This window comes from Oenanthe melanoleuca, chromosome 2 (assembly GCF_029582105.1).
Source record: "Oenanthe melanoleuca isolate GR-GAL-2019-014 chromosome 2, OMel1.0, whole genome shotgun sequence".
NCBI classification, from domain to species: Eukaryota; Metazoa; Chordata; class Aves; order Passeriformes; family Muscicapidae; genus Oenanthe; species Oenanthe melanoleuca.
Window position 1 is genome coordinate 14,479,355 of NC_079335.1, and position 16,681 is coordinate 14,496,035.

Sequence of the window (16,681 nt, forward strand, 5' to 3'; positions counted from 1 at the left end):
TTAATGAATTAGAAAAAATGCATGGTAAATTCATTAAGACTCTTCTGTGGCGGTCTCTAACCAGAATCTTCTAGCCGGGATTTGAAGGACTTGAGACAAGATGTGGAAGTTTTCCCCTTGGATGAGGCCCAGAGACCACACTGGAAAGATAAATACATGCTTCTCTCCTCAGCTTTTCCTTCTCTGTTAAACGTTTAGGCTTAGATCTTCCCTGGAGATAAACTGGCACGGTTTCAGTCGTTGCAGCAGAGCTGCAATAATTTACAAAGGGCCTGTGCATTTTAAATCACGGCAGTTACGGCAGAGAGAGAGGGAGTATCGCAAACCGCGGTCACTCCTGAAGGAGCACGTTCCCTCCAGCCCCGGTATCCCCGGCTGCTCTCCCTGACCTCATTCCAAACCTGGGCTCACTGGAGGTTCTGTCTTATCCACAGCACCCAGTGTGAGCAGGGCACAAGAAGTGTGTGTGGAGCCGAGCTGCGGCTCCGTGCCCGTCCTGGGCCCACCCGGGCCAAGCCGTCCCGGCTGCTGGCGGAGCAGTGCATCCCCTCAGAGGCCCGGGGAGCTGGGGTCTGCCCCCTGCCCTTCCCCGGCACAGCAGAGCAGTGCCCGGGACCCCATCCTGCCCCTGTGCCCGGGACCCCATCCTGCCCCTGTGCCCGGAGAGCTGGGCTGCCCCCTGCCCTTCCCCAGCACAGCAGAGCGGTGCCCGGGACCCCATCCTGCCCCTGTGCCCTGTGCCCGGGACCCCATCCTGCCAGGGACCCCATCCTGCCCCTGTGCCCGGGACCCCATCCTGCCTGGGACCCCATCCTGCCCCTGTACCCGGGACCCCATCCTGCCCCTGTGCCCGGGAGCTGGGCTGCCCCCTGCCCTTCCCCAGCACAGCGGAGCTTTGCCCGGGACCCCATCCTGCCCCTTTGCCCGGGACCCCATCCTGCCCCTGTGCCCGGGAGCTGGGGCTGCCCCCTGCCCTTCCCCAGCACAGCGGAGCAGTGCCCGGGACTCCATCCTGCCCCTTTGCCCGGGACCCCATCCTGCCCCTTTGCCCGGGACCCCATCCTGCCCCTTTGCCCGGGACTCCATCCTGCCCCTTTGCCCGGGACCCCATCCTGCCCCTGTGCCGGGGAGCTGGGCTGCCCCCTGCCCTTCCCCAGCGGAGCGCGGGGCCTGCCCGCGGCCTCCCCGCATCCTGCGCAGGCCTCCGGCCAGCCAGCTATCGTCCTTCACAAGTAATTAACGCAGAGGGCCCTATGCTGATTCCACAGAGCCCATTAATCACTTTTGCTGAGGCACAGGGACTGTTTGTACAGGGTTTGCAGAGATTATCGCCCTGGCTCCGGGATTTGTCACGCTGCATTACAAATGGTGCTTTAGTGAGCTCCTGGGGTCCCGGGGGGCATAACCTGACTGAGGCAAAGGCAAACATTGTCAAGCAGCAGAGGGTTCCCAACAAGGGACTTATCTGTTCCAGATTGCTTGATCATATAAATAGGACTTCGATATGAGATATGTATGCAATTAATTCCTCAAGGGTTACTTTTGATAATGGCACAGAAATTAATCTTCGGTCACAGAAATAACACTGGCTGTTCCAGAGAATTCAAGTAAAAACCTGTAGAGATATCCACTATCAAGGATATTGCTTTATTTTCCCTTCTGATAGATTATTGTTGTTACCATTATTATTGTAACCTGCTGAGATTGCTGTTTGGAACATGTTCTAACAGGGATTAATTCATTAGTAACCCAAGGGAAGCGGCCACAAAACAGCCAAGCCTCAAGCACTGTCCTGCATGAGGGCTCCTGGCTTTGAGATCCAGTCTCACATCCACAACTGGGTAGGAGGATGAGCCAAGATGGGATACACTCAAATATACCAAAAAAGTGGTGCAGGTGAGCATGATGTCAAGAGAAATGTGTCCAGGGACTGGGATAGACAGTTTTAGCCTGGAAAAAAAAGACTATGCTGAGAAATCCTTCAGAAAAAAATGTGAAAGCAGGGGCATTAGCCTTCTTCAGGATAATGCCATCAGATATGTTTGTGGTGGAGGTAAGCTTGTGTATAACTGGAGGGTAGTTGATAAAGCCTTAATCAAATGTGGTTTTATAAAAGTATACATGAAAAAAAGTTTTGTTGCTTAGGAGTTTGGTAATTGTGTATTTTGAGCAATCCTACCACCTGCAGCTTGAGTCAGCTAGCTACTTCAGAGAGTTCTGGAGGGCAAAAGTGAACAGATGGTGTGTTTGTGACACCATCACGTAATGGGCAGTGAATATTAGTAAACTGGCAAGTGCCTACTAAAAATTATTCTAAAGCACATAATTAAATAAGTTATAAATAACAACAGCAACAACAACCCTCAAAAATAAGAAGAAATCTCATTAGTTGAAAAGGAAGGAGTGGGGGGAGGAACCAAGATATTTTCAGATTAATTATACAGCCTTATTTCTTACCTTTTCCTTACCTTTTACACACAGAGACCAAGTAAAAATATAATAAATTAAACAGCCCTCAGATACTTTACATAACTGAAGCTAATTGTCTACCATTTTTATGTTGTAAAGCATACGTAATAACAATGTTCAAGTTCTCACTATCATTAAGAAGTAAATACAGACTTGAAAACAAGTCCCCCCAGAAATGACAAAAGGCCAGATAGATGGAAGAGAATTCCACTACATAATGCAGTGATTTGTATGAATGCCATATCCCCATTTTAATTTTACTATCTTCTCAGAAGCTTGGCAGGCCTGCCTGGGTTCTGTTAGCACCAATCTTCGTGCAAATTTATCTCTGACTCAGTCTTGACACCAGTGAGGTTGTTTGTGTTTAGGGCAACAATAAATCTGACTTCTTTACTACACAAAGAAAAAAGAAACACTGCAGTTCTGCGGGTATTCTAAAGATGATGCAGAACTCTTTTCGTTTTTTTTTTTTTTTACTATCCAGTTTAATTAATAAAATTTACTAAGAGCAGGCAACTCATATTCTGAAAAGTCATTATGGGTACTGAGAGACCTACAAATGGGAGAAAAATACAAACACGGGGCTTGGGGGAAGATTCTGGCTATGGACATGCAGCCACATAGCTTCTGAGGACTACGAGAACCATGGCAGGGCATGCAAAGAGGCAGTCAAGAAAGCTAAGGTTTGGCTAGACCTGAAATTAGCCAGAGATGTCAAGAAAATAAGAAATGGATCTTCAGACACATGACCAATGAGCAGAATCAGGTAAGACACAGGACCATTGCTAAACATGGCAGGGAATATTAGCTACTTCTCAGTGCAAGGCCACTGTCTATATTATTTGAAAAGACATGGAAATCAGGTGTGGATCCTCCAGAGACTGACACTGGGCCCCATGATATTGAACATCTTCATAAATGATCTGAATGATGGGACTGAAAACAGCCTCAGCAAGTTTACTGATGACACCAAGCTAGATGGTGAGGTGGACACGTCAGAAGGGAGAGACATCTCACAGAGACACCTGGGCAGGCTGGGAGAGTAGGAGGGCAAGAACTGGATGAAGTTTGACAAGTGCAAGGTCCTGGGACAACATAACCAAAGAGCCCAGAACAGGCCAGGATCTGTGCTTGGGGGGCAGCATCACTGAAAGGGACCTGGGGGTCTGGGTGGATGAGAAAATGGCCACGAGTCAGCAGCGTGTGGTTGCAGCCACAAAGATAAATTGGATCCTAAGCTGCATCTGCAGGGGTTTAACTTGGCAGGGATAGGGACTTCACCATCCACTCAGTGCTTGTCAGGCTGCTCCTGGAGTATTGTGTCTTGTTCTGGACCCCACAATTCAAGAAAGATGTAAGCAGACTGGAGAGGGTCCAAAGAGGGGCCATGAAGATTATCAGCTGCAGAACCTGCTCTGTGAGGGAAGACTGAAGGAGTTAGGTCTTTTTGCCCTGGAGAAGGCTTAGGGAGAGCTCATCACTGTATGTAAAGGGCGGCTACAAGAGAACACTGCCTCTTCACAAAGAGCCACATGGAGAATACAAGGGGCAGCATGAACAAGTGGCACTGGCAGAGGTTCATACCAACATAAAAAGACATTTTTTACACAAAGAACAATCATTCAGTGAAACAACCTTCTCAGGGATGGGGTGGAGTCACCATTACTGGAGGTTTTTCAGAGATCATTGAACAGGGTGCTAGATAATCTCATTTAAGCTCCGTGTTGTGTAAAAGGTTGTACCAAAGGATCTTCCAAGGTCTCTTCCAGCCTGGGCTGTTCTATGATTCTACCTTCTCCAGGTTATCATTTACATCTTAATTTTAGGGCACAGGGAGACAATCCTAAGCCTAGTGTGTAGCTGAGTTATATTTAGGATTTATTGTATATTGGGTGACGACTGGCCTCTTAGAACAGTATAAGCACAGTAGCCAGTTGAGTTGTGAATGCTAGTGATGCCAGTCTCTGGAGAGCTTGGGAGCTCAGGGAAGCACATACACCATCATTCCACAGGCAGGAAGCCCAGGCATGTCCAAGAGCAGTGGCACTCAGCTCAGGCACCCATGGAGTCTGTGACAAAGAATTGAATGCAGAGTTCCTGTCCTGCACCTTTTCTCACAAGACTCTTCCTGTCCACACTCTTCCTTGAAGAGCATCCATCAGAAGGCAGAGACTGTGGTTTTCTCAAGCATGCCTGACTAAGCTGAAATCTGCTTTCCTTTTAGGTACTGCTGTTTGTGATGCAGAAGACACTTCAGCTTGGAAAAGAGGTGAATGAGGGGAAATATCACAGATGTCTATTCAGTCACAAGTGGCATGGGAAGAGTGACTAAGGAATGACTGCTTAAACTTTTACCCATTATAAGGGCCAGCTGGTAGCCAGTAGATTCTTAATGCACACATACATGAAAGTATTTTTCATAAGATATGTTCAAGTTATGCAACTTCTTGCCATAGAAAATTAGAGGTTTAACGTTTACATGGTTTCAAGGAGATATTGAACAAATAAGTGAAACAGAAAATCATTGTCTGCTGTTAAAAACAAAATATTTTTCTTGGGTCAGAAACTCCCTAATAAATTGTAAGAAAGTTGGAAAGTCATTTGGGGAAGCACCAAGAAGATGTTTTGTCAATTTTCATTCTACTCCTGAGAACAGCATTCAGCCATTATTGGAAGCATGATGCTGGCTGAGACAGATTTTTGGACCATCCCAGAACAGATCTACTTGTATTCTTCAGAGCAGAAAGAGAGGTCAGGGTGGAAAGGGGGAGCCGGGAACTGTAGAAAAGTGTTCTCTTCATTTTTTCTGAAAACCTGCCTGTGGAAGTGTGTGCCAATTCACAATGTGAAAAATTTCCTGTGTTTCTCCAGGACAGTCTGAAAGATTATCCAACCCTGAAGAGTCAAATCAGTAGCGTCTTTGGCCTCGGAGGAATTAACATGGCAACAAGATCATTCTGGATCAACTAGAAGTGAAGACTGCAACAAGAAACATTTGAGGTCCCCTACTAAGTTCTTGGAAGGAAATTAGACTTTAAAAAGAGCCCATACCATGCCAGGAATGCTGGCTGGCTATCCCAGAGTGTTGCTGTGAGTTCCCTCGGGAGCAATTAACCCTATCAGTAATGGCATGAGTAGAGTTGCTCCTGGATGTAATATCTGCATGCTGGGCAGTGAGCCACTTGAAAGGTCAGGCAAACTACAGCAGAATGATTTGGCTGCAAACCTGCAGTGCTGCAAAGTGAGTGATATTGAAAAACCATAAAGACACAAAGTGGTGGCAGAGACTGACATTCTGCAGGACTTCATGGGCTATCAGCACAGGATCTGTGAGCAGTTTAGTCAGTTCAGCTCACTGTTTTGAAAAAGCAGAAACTGAGCCACAAAGGGTAATGAGGTTTGCTTAAGGTAATTAGAAAGATTTCTTTAAAAACTTGTTTATGGTTTATTATTCTGTTCCCTACTCTCCCTTCACTGCTGAGCCATTTCTGGTTCACCTTTCACTGCTGACCAATTCTTTCCTCCTCGTATATATTTTTTCTCTCTTCCTTGGTTTCTTTAAATCTCAGTGACTAATATATTGTCTTTTTTCTTCCTTCCAGCTCTGGGGTCTGGGTTGTTTTTAATTGGACCCTTGTTAACTGGTTCGTTGTTTCCCTGTATCCATACACAGAGCACAGCTGCATGCTCTCCCTCTCAACAACAGGAGAAGAAATCAGAAAACAAAGTCCCCCCGAGGGAGCCCAGCCTGTCTCTTCTATAACAAGCTGTAGAAACTTTTACAAAATGCCTGCCTCTGTGCACAGACAGCTGAGCTCTCTGAGACAAATCTGGGGCTTGGAGTGCACAGACATAATAATTACCAGAAATACATCACAAGCTCCTTTCCTGGCGTTAGTTAGGCCATTCCTAAATCACAAGGTGCAGTCTCTCTCTCACTTCTGACTCTCTGGGTACAAAAACTTTTGCTTTCTGTCATTCTCTCTCAGAACACTGCAATTTTTCTCCCTTAAATTGTAAATGATAACACCTGCTGGGGCTCTTATTTGTTCATTCCCATATCTCTGGCTGCTCCCTGTGTGAGATATTACGCCCACACAGAGGTATGAAATATACAGTAGCTGTTTGTGAAACTTCTGTATGAAGGATGCAGTGAATATAAATAATGGTATTGTTCTGACGTTCTTCATCTTGTATCTGACAGAACATGTTCAAGAAACTCCAGGAACACTATAAAGCTGATGGAGAAGTCATTCACACTGTATCAGTGTAGCTGAAAACAAATGAGCAGGACTGACCTGGACATCCTATTCTCCTTTTACCACCAGAATGAATTTATTTCTCAAGTCACACCATATTCATATTTACTTTAATGATTCATAAACATCCCAGGTTCCAGAAGCTTCTAATTAACTCATCTATTTAGTGTCATTAACAGATGCCCAGGGAGTGATTTATTGTACAGTACCAGATTATATTAACATATAAATCCAGCCAATTGAACTGGCAGGCAGTCTAGGTAAATATCTTCTGGTGCTGGTAGATGAGACTAAATTCAGCATTAATGCCCTGCAGACTGTGGCTGATGTATTATTGTTTTCTTCCTCTATTACTCTGCATATGTAGCATACATTGTTTTGTACAACACTGGTTATTTCCCTGTCTTTAAAAAAAAAAAAAAATTAGTGAGCAGCTGCTGTTTAGGATTTGGGACATATTTTTATACTGTCTGAGAAAAGAGGAAATCAATAGCCCCGAAGAAGTTTTTGGTCAAGCACCTTTGAATTTACCTCTGGCTTCTGTAGTTTCAAAACTGAAACCCTCTAATACCCTATAGCAAAATAATCCTAAACTTCATGAGAAAAGTTATATTAGGAACAATGTCTGTAGCAGAATTGTGGCCACAACTCCAACTTTTTATTGATAAATAAAGCCGTGGCTTTTTGGGCAGTCCATGAAGTGAAGTTGGCTCTGTGGGTACTCCCACAGTGGTGTTTCTCACAGGCCTTGGGATGCTCCTAGAGATTCACACTGCTGAATTCCTGGAGGGACTTGCCAAGGTTCACAGCCTGGCCCAGCTAAACCTCACCGAACCTGGCAGGCAGAGGCAGCACAGCCCGAGAGCATCTGCAGGGGCTGAGAGCCGAGAGCCACAGCGGTGTGAGCTGTGAGAGCCCAGCCTGGACAGGGACAGAGCCCAGCCTGGGCAAAGCCAGAGCCAGAGCCAGAGCCAGAGCCCAGCCTGGACAGAACCAAAGCCAGAGCCAGAGCCAGAGCCAGAGCCCAGCCTGGGCAAAGCCAGAGCCAGAGCCAGAGCCAGAGCCCAGCCTGGACAGAACCAGAGCCAGAGCCAGAGGCAGAGCCCAACCTGGACAGAACCAGAGCCAGAGCCAGAGCCAGAGCCCAGCCTGGGCAAAGCCAGAGCCAGAGCACAGCCTGGCCAGAGCAGAGCCAGCCCAGGCAGAGCCAGCCCTGCCAGCTGGGCTCGCTGTTGCTGCCTGCTCCCTGGGTTACCGATTTAATGGTATAAACACAGCCAGTCAGCTTTGGCCTGCTGGACTCACTTCACCTGGAGGGCTTCTCTTTCAAATTTCCAAGTGGTGAAACACATGGTCTGATTGCCTCTGCTTGTTGCCTGGGCAGGAGCTCTCTCCCAGAGCTCATACACAAATTACTTACCATGCAGGAGGAGAGTTGCAGGTATGCAGCAAATAAAGTTTAGTTTTCCTTTTAGAGCTCACTTCCTTCATATTCCAGTTCTTCCCAATGGCAACACCACAAGTCAGTTGTGTTCAAATGCTAAGGAAACATAGATAAATGCTGTTTTAAATTCCTTAAAATGGGAGTCATTAGAGGACTTTTTTTTACAGAAATTATGTTTGTGTCTGTTCACAGTCTTTAAAAAAAGGTGTATTTAAGCTTTGTGTTTCAATGACAATGAAAGGGACTACTGTAAATAATTAGGGTGTTTTCTGCTCTATTTTTAAAAACATTACTTTTAGTAAACTTACTGGATTTTAATATACTTTTTGACTCAGAATGAGATTCTGATGGTGAACTAACTCTGCTGTCTTATAGTGGTGATGTCCATGGGTGGGTTTCAGGAAAGGGAAGAAATATAAGCAATATTTATGGAGGAATGGGAAGCAAAACTACATTAATATAGAACTGTGCCCAAAAAAGTGAAGGTATGAGGACTATGACAGCTTGAGAAAGGCAATATACATCAAACAAAAATGCTGCATTAAGGTATTTCTAGGAGTTACTAAATTTCTCCTCAGGACTCACTTCAGCAATCAATGTAGGAATAACACCACGATGAGCGTGACTGTTTTAAATTTCAATTAAAGCTTTCATCTTGACTGTAGCACTCTTCTTCCCTGCTTCTGTCTCTAACAGTTTGTTCCAAAGATGCTTATGGTCTCTCATACAGAAAAATGCAGGCAGTGTTGCGAGGAAGACCTGGGCTGGGGCTGCAGCAGCAGTGTCCTGTGAGCACACAGCACACCGTGCACCTCCCTGTGCTGGCCAGAGGGAACCCTCTGCAGACCTGACCCTGCAGAGTCTGCTAAGACTGGCCAGCTCCCACCACTCCAGCTGGTTTCTCAAACTCTGGGAAACAACTGTCTATAAAATTTGAAAAGCCAACAGAAAGCATCATGCATTATAGCTATGTACTCAAGACATTCAAAAACCTGTGCAGACAATGCATGAGAACTACTTTGCAAATGCATGATAACACAGGCTGAAGAATTGTTTAGAACACACAGCTTAAACCCATGTAGGTCAAGAAGCAGAAAGCTTTCCTTTTAAGAGCATCTGTTAATAAGAAATGCATTGAGAAAAGTTAAAAATCTGGCAAGAGATGACTGGGAACACTGTGAGAGTACACTGATGCCACAGCTCGTGCTACACTGCACATCCCTCTATTGTCATTTCAGTCACTCACTTCAGACTCTAATGCCACCAAACATTTAAGGAGGCATAGGAAGCAATAGTTATTATAGAAAATCAGGTACTTGAAACCATTTTGGAAACTCTCCTTGTACTGCTTTAGGCTGGGGTAGTTAGTTTTCTTCACAGTAGCTGTGTTTTTGGATTTGTGCTTAAATGTTGGGATGTTTTCCTTAATTCTGAGCAGTTCTTACACAGTCAAGGCATTTTCTTCTTCTCACCCCATCAGCAAGTAGGCAGGGGAGACACAAGAAGTTGGAAGGGGACAAAGCCAGGGCAGCTGATCCCAGCTGACCGAAGATATTCCATAGCATATGGCATCATGCTCAGCATATAAAGCTGGGAAAGAAGCTGGGAGGACGTTTGGGGTGGCGTTTGTCTTCCGAAGTCACCATTACACCTGATGGAGCTCTGCTTTCCTGGGGCTGCCTGAACACCTGCCTGTCCATGGGAAGCTGTGAATTAATTCCTTTTTCTGCATTCCTTGTGTTTTGCTTTGCTTGTGTTTTGCATGGCTTTTACTTTCCTTATTAGACTGTCTTTATCTTAACCCACGTGTTCTCTCACTTCACCCTTCTGATTCTCTCCATCCCAACGCAGGGGAAGTTGAGTGAATGGCTGCCTGGGGCTGAGTTGCCAGCTGGGGTTAAACCCCAACTCTGGTCCAACCCAGCTCTGTTCTGTTTCTAACCTTACAGAACAGCAGAGCAGTCATCAAGGCCCAAGGCACATCACCCTCAGCTGTTTGTATTCCCGGAGTCCAGCACACCTCTGCTATACTGAGATGGCACTGGGTGCTACCACTGCTTTGATTCAGCATTTTAAAGTTGCATTTTTCCTATTAAAAATAAGGAATAAACTACAGGTGAAATAGGCAAGACTAGAGATGCCATTACAATGTTAGGAATTGCACATCTTCCGGGATTTTCTTAATAAATAAAGATCAACACCAAGAGACATATTGGTTCACATGGTACTTACAGAGAAATTTAGGCTGGACAGGGCTTTTGAGGGCAAGCTATTGTGTTAATTTAGGTCAGTTTCATAATCTCTAACAGGCCAGTTGTAAAAACTAGTTTTATTAAGATTAGCAACCTTGATTTAGAAAGAAGTCAAAAATTCCACCAAAATCCATATGGAAGCCAAGAAGCATTTCTAAAAAACTGCTACATAGTATGTGAATTTTAACACAAACCATGATACTGGAGAGAATAATGAAATATGAGGGTTCCTAAATATTTTGTCATAAACCCAATACTAAATAACAGAATAAATTATTAGGACAATAACCTGCAAATACTGGGATACAATATAAGCAGTACCACCTCATAAAAATAAATTTTAATATTAACAACCCAATTTCATATGACTCCATATTAATTTTATTTTTTAAAGTTCAAACAATGTCCACGTTCTGTGTTGTCTAAAAAGATGGGTTTATTCTCCTTCATTTTTCTGCACTGACTGCATGGCTTCTGCTTTAACTCTATTTCGTTTTCTTTTTCTTCTTTTCTTCTTTTCAGCAGAAGGCTCCTGCCCCTCCTGTGTTTTCTTCTTTTTCTTCTTCAGACAGCTGAGAGGATTGGGGCCACCTGCCCTTTTGCGTTTTCTTCTCTTTTCACCTTCTTGCTTTACTAGTCCTTCTTTTTCTTTAAGCTCCACAATACTTTGTTTTTGGTACTCTGGAACAAGCTGATTTGTCTGCAACTTTTGAACAAATGCCAAAGACTTAGGAGAAGGTTTGTCTAGCACCATAGTGTTCTGAATAATAAAGAGGAGAGGAATGCCAGGCTTCCTTTTCACTTTGTTTGATAATTCCTGGTCCTGAAAAATTAAATACTTTAGTCAATATTTTCAGATTAAATGGTATTTGCAATTCAAATGCACCTACTTTTAATATAAAACTATGAAGATAAATTACATTATGAAAAAGATAAGAAACTTAATCTAGCAGATATGCATGCAGTGCCTTTCAGAGCAACTAAATTTCAATTTCTCTCCTGATTAGCTGTACTTCTGATGCAAAATTTACCAACGTTTTCTTTTTCCTGCATATATATGCATACATACATTTTTTATGGGAAAGAAGTCCCAATTCACTTGTATGCAGAATGCCACACCACAAGAAGCAACATAATTTTTTCTGTAATAAATAATTTTTAAAGTCCTGTAACTTACGTAACTATAAAGAATTCTACTACAAACTATTTTATGTATTGTATATAATTTATACATGCACTCCCAGTAACAAACCCAAGAAAAAATCACCTGTTTTATTTGTATAGTTATTTATTCTTTCAAAATTTCTTAAAATTGAAGTTATATGGATGTTAACATTTAATTTCATTTCAGGTAATCAGTATGTTTGTACACTTTCAGCTAAACTAAACAGAATCATTACAAAGTAAAAGAAATCTAGTTGTTCAAGTAAGAGAAAAGATTCCCTGCTTCATAATTGGGAAATGCATTAAAGAGCAAGTAACGCTTTACATTATTAATTCCCACAAACTATTTAAAAATCTCATAACTGAGGTTACTGCAAGCTTCTTTTTCCTTAGGTATCAAAGCATCACTTTAAAAGAAATGGAGCTACATTTCCCATGAGCTTTTACCTGTGTAGCAATAAAGAAGTGATGAGGGTTGCCATCTTCAATCATGGAAAGTAAACAGGTTGAACCACTCACAGGATTCTTATGGTGAGAACAGTTCCGAACTTGGAATCTCTGGGCAATTAATTTTGCTCCATACAGTGCTTTCCCCAGTGATTCAAGTTCTTTTATAACACATCTGAAAATCAAAAGAGACAATAATTTTTAACGAAAAACCTCATATTTTTTACAACAGCAAAAGGCTGATGTGAGTTACTTAGAAATGAGTAACACCCAGTTGTTCAGGCTCTGATTTGTAAATGGTACCTAGAACTCTGAAAGCAGTAGCCCATCTGAAAACATCAACAGGGTTTCCTTGGATGTAAACATGATTAACCAGTAATAAAATTAAGATATATTAAATGATTTAAAAATAATTCACATCAGTGGCAAGGCTGAGTCCTTATATTCATGTTTGGATACCTCCAGGCATATGAACCACTACTTAGCAAATAAAATTATTGTTAAAATTTGATTTATTTTTAAATTAACGTATTATAAAACTTGAAAATTTAATTTATTTTTAAAAATGGAAATAAAAGATCTGGGGAACAACAGGTCAGTCAGTCCCACCTCTGTGCCTGGCAAGATTATGGAGCGGATCCTCCTGGGAAGTATATAAGGCATGAGAAAAACCAGGAGTTGACATGACTTCGCTAAGGGGAAATCATGAAATATATGGTGGCCTTCTGTGACAGAGGTACAGTGCTGATGGATAAGGAAGTCAACAGATGTCACCCAATTGGATTTAGCTAAGCTTTTCACACTGTTCCACACAACATCCTTGTCTTTACATTGGAGGCATGGATTTGACAGATGGATCACTTGGTGGGTGTGGATTGACTGGAGGGTGGCACTTGAAGAGTGGCAGTAAACAGCTCCATGTCCAAGTGGAGACCAGTGACAAGTGCCGTTCCTCAGGGGTTGGTGTTGGGACCTGTTTGACATCTCTGTCAGTGACATGACAGTGGGACCCAGTGCACCCTCAGCAAGATTGCCATCCCCACCCAGCTGTGTGGTGCTGTTGACACTCTGGAGGGAAGGCATGCCACCCAGAGGGGCCTGGAGAGGCTTCAGATGGGCTTGTGTAATCCTGATGAAGTTCAACAATTCCAAGTGCAAGGTCCTATATATGGTTCAGTACAACCCAAGCACAAATACTGGGAAGAGAATGGATTGAGAGCAGCCCTGAAAAGAGTAAGCTGGAAAGTGTGCTGGTGGACAAGAAGCTCAACATGAGCTGGCAGTGTGAAAGCAAACTGTGTTCTGGGCTTTATCAAAAGCAGCACAAGCAAGGTGAGAGAGGAGATTCTCTCCCCCTACTCCACACTAGTGAGACCCCAGCTGGGGGTCAGAGTGAGCCAGCTCATTTCCCCTGTGAGGCTCTTTCCATAACACTGAGGTGCTGTCTCAGCAACTTAGTGTTCTGACAGCAGAGAAAACACATCCATTCAGAGGGCCTAAGTGCAAGCTGGTCAAAATGACCAACAGATATTGCTGAAAAAAGAAGCAAGAATGACATTTCAACATGACAGAACAGTTTGGATCAAAGCAATTCCCAAACCTTTCACAGGTAAGGATATGAATCAATACTTTATACTAATTAGAAATGCAGGCCAGTTCCACATGCTATGCAAGAAGGCTCTGTGTTTTTTGAGCCTAGGGTATACATCTTCCTGGTGTTTTCACTATTTACCTCCATAGTGGGCAGTGGGCTACTCTGTTATTGCATATATACACTGTAACGGTATTTTTGTATATTAATATATACAATACACGTAATCAAGGAATAATAAAGGCAGCTTGAGTCAACTCCAGTATGTAGTGTTCGTGTTTTATTTCCAGGTCTTTGTCTAGCCCATCCTTGTCCTCCCTTGCGAACAGCTGCTTTGAAAACAACCCGGTACGGGCAGGCTGCAGCTCCAGCCGGGCAGGAACTCGCCCCCGGCCCAGATCTCAGCTTGCCCCGCTCTCAACACTTCACCAAGCAGACGCTGCGGGTGGAAGAGACGCACCCGGCCCTTCCCCACACAGCGGGGCCACCGCTGGCCCCGCAGCTGGCGCCGCTTTCAGAAAGGCAGCTGGGTGTGAGAGATGCCCCGAGCCTCCTGCAGCCACCCTCAGCCCCCAGTGCCCCCGGCCCGCAGTGCTGCCGCTTTCGGAAAGGCAGCTGGGTGTGAGAGATGCCCCCAGCCTCCTGCAGCCACCCTCAGCCCCCCGCTCCCCGGGCCCGCAGTGCTGCCGTACCGCGTGGTGCAGAGCTGCGTGGCGCCGTCCAGGTACCCGGGCAGCTGCTCCCGGATCTGGATCTTGTTGCGAAGCGCGGCCTGGCAGAAGGTGCCGTCCAGCAGCACCTGGAAGGGCTCGCGGAACTGGAAGTTGTGCTTGTAGAAGCCCATGATCTTCTTAGCGTGCTTCTGTCTCGTCACCCCCATGGCGCCCGCGCTGCGGCCCGGAACGGCCGCGGCTGCTCCGGAAGCTGCGCCAGGCCCGGGCGGGGCCTCAGCGGAGAACGGGACCGGCCGGGCCGTGCCGGGCTGTGCTCTGGAGAGCCGGGACCGGCCGGGCCGTGCCCTGGACACTCCGGACCGGCCGGGCCGTGCCGGGCTGTGCTCTGGAGAGCCGGGACAGGCCGAGGCCTCAGCGGAGAACGGGACCGGCCGGGCCGTGCCGGGCTGTGCTCTGGAGAGCCGGGACCGGCCGGGCCGTGCCGGGGTGTGCTCTGGAGAGCCGGGACCGGCCGGGCCGTGCCCTGGACACTCCGGACCGGCCGGGCCGTGCCGGGCTGTGCTCTGGAGAGCCGGGACCGGCCGGGCCGTGCCGGGGTGTGCTCTGGAGAGCCGGGACAGGCCGGGCCGTGCCGGGGTGTGCTCTGGAGAGCCGGGACAGGCCGGGCCGTGCCCTGGACACTCCGGACCGGCCGGGCAGCTGCCCCGTCCCTGGCCGGTCCGGCCTGCCCGTCCAGCCCCGCGCACGGGTAACCTCAGGGCTGGTTCATTGCCCCTTGTTCTGCGGTGTTGTGCTGGCTCCTGCCCTTCGCTAAGATCACAAATGCCGAGGTTTTGTTTTTGTTGTTTTTCCTGCTACTTCACTGTACTGATAAAATTACAGTTGCTGTCGTAGAGACTGTAGTTTAGTCACACATCAGCATACAGAATCACAGAATCAGTTCGGCTGGAAAAGCCCTCTGAGGTCATCGAGTCCAACTTAGGATCTGCCACCACTCCGTCAAGCAGACCGTGGCACCGTGTGCCATGCTCAGTCTTCAGCATCTCCAGAGACGGTGATTCCACCTCCTCCATGGACAGTCTGACCACCCTTCTGTTACGAAATTTCACCTGATGTTCAGTCTAAACCTCTCCTGGCACAGCTTAACACTACATCCTCTCATCCTGACACTTGTCACCTGGAAACCTTAGGAAGGCTTAGTCAGTGCCCGTTTATATTGTTTGCCTATATTGGCTACATCAATCTAAGTTCAATGTGCACAAAACCGAAATTGAAAAGTACATATTCTACGTTTTGATTATTTTTTCCGTGACAATTTAGTAGCACCTGGGGATGCAGCTGTCACTGAATAAGTGCAAAAATTCCTCCCTGTCCAACAAAAAACATGAACACAACAGGCATCTGGCATTAAAAAATCAACCTTAATGCCCCTGTTTTACCTAGGCAAGAGGATGTGATACCTTAACACCATCGAAATGATAATTGGAGACATCTGTCTTGCTGTGCAGGTTCCACAGGAGATATTTTTCTGCCTGGGACAACTGTACTGCAAGCAAAACCATGGCAAGCAGCTGCCAGTTTGTTGTAATCAGTCAGGCTGCTCTAAGGTCATTTAAGCAAATACCCAGCTGTCATATTGGCCTTTTTGCTAGCAAATAGACATGGGAAATAAGTGCTTCCAAGCAAGTTAATTAGCACCAAGAGAAACTGAAAAATAAAGGATTTCATTACTATTATAGAAATTCTAATGTTTACATGGGAAAATATTTTAAAGCACTTTTGTTTGGTTTTGTTTTTTGTTTGTTTTTGTTTTAGGTTTGTTTATTTGTTTTTAAGTGAGCATTTTACTGAAGAACTGACAAACCACTTACATCTTCAGTAGCCTGCCTACCAGCAGTGTCATTGTGGAAGTGAGCCTGAGGAGAAACGTGGAGGTTGTTTTAACATTGCCTTATTAATGTGACTTGCTTTGTCCAAAGATAGGAAACAGAATTTGAATGGGGAACTTCTTTTTCTGAAATATAAGTCCTTGTTTTCTGCCAGACAGGCTATAGTTTCTGGGTACAGCTCTGATCTGACAAAACAGCTCCTTTTCCTTCATCATCAATAATATTAATACCTAGTAGTTAGATAGACAGTATTTGTGAAAAAAGGTGTCACTGAAGAAGGAGACCTTTCTCTATCCAGAGTGGGAGGAGATCTTCATGCTGAACTTCCCAAGCCTGTGCAGGAATCACAGGAAGCTGGGCTTCACCAGGCACACTGCACACAAAATGTGCTCCAGCAGAAAATTAGCTCTTTGCAGAGCAGACTATCTCTTGGCATAAATGAGTTCAGCTCTGGTTTTGAGTGCTAACTAATGCAGTAGTAGAATTAAATAA

The 16,681-nt window shown here is 45.3% G+C and overlaps 1 protein-coding gene across 1 annotated transcript; it reads right to left on the bottom strand.

The window, feature by feature from the left end:
• Nucleotides 1-10,486: 10,486 nt before the first annotated feature.
• UTP23 (UTP23 small subunit processome component) lies at nucleotides 10,487-14,750 on the bottom strand. Its single transcript, XM_056485614.1, has 3 exons — nucleotides 14,319-14,750; nucleotides 12,036-12,210; nucleotides 10,487-11,247 (listed from the first exon to the last, which is right to left on the bottom strand). The coding sequence occupies exons 1-3, from the start codon at nucleotides 14,504-14,506 to the stop codon at nucleotides 10,861-10,863; spliced, it is 750 nt and encodes a 249-aa protein (XP_056341589.1). The 5' UTR covers nucleotides 14,507-14,750; the 3' UTR covers nucleotides 10,487-10,860.
• Nucleotides 14,751-16,681: the final 1,931 nt, after the last annotated feature.

Coding starts and splice junctions, on each gene's coding strand:
- UTP23 (XM_056485614.1), bottom strand. CDS start 14,506: ATGGGGGTGACGAGACAGAAGCACGCTAAGAAGATCATGGGCTTCTAC. Junction 12,211..14,318: donor ACGCAGCTCTGCACCACGCG/GTACGGCAGCAC, acceptor TTTGATTTTCAG/ATGTGTTATAAAAGAACTTG. Junction 11,248..12,035: donor ACTTCTTTATTGCTACACAG/GTAAAAGCTCAT, acceptor TTAATTTTTCAG/GACCAGGAATTATCAAACAA.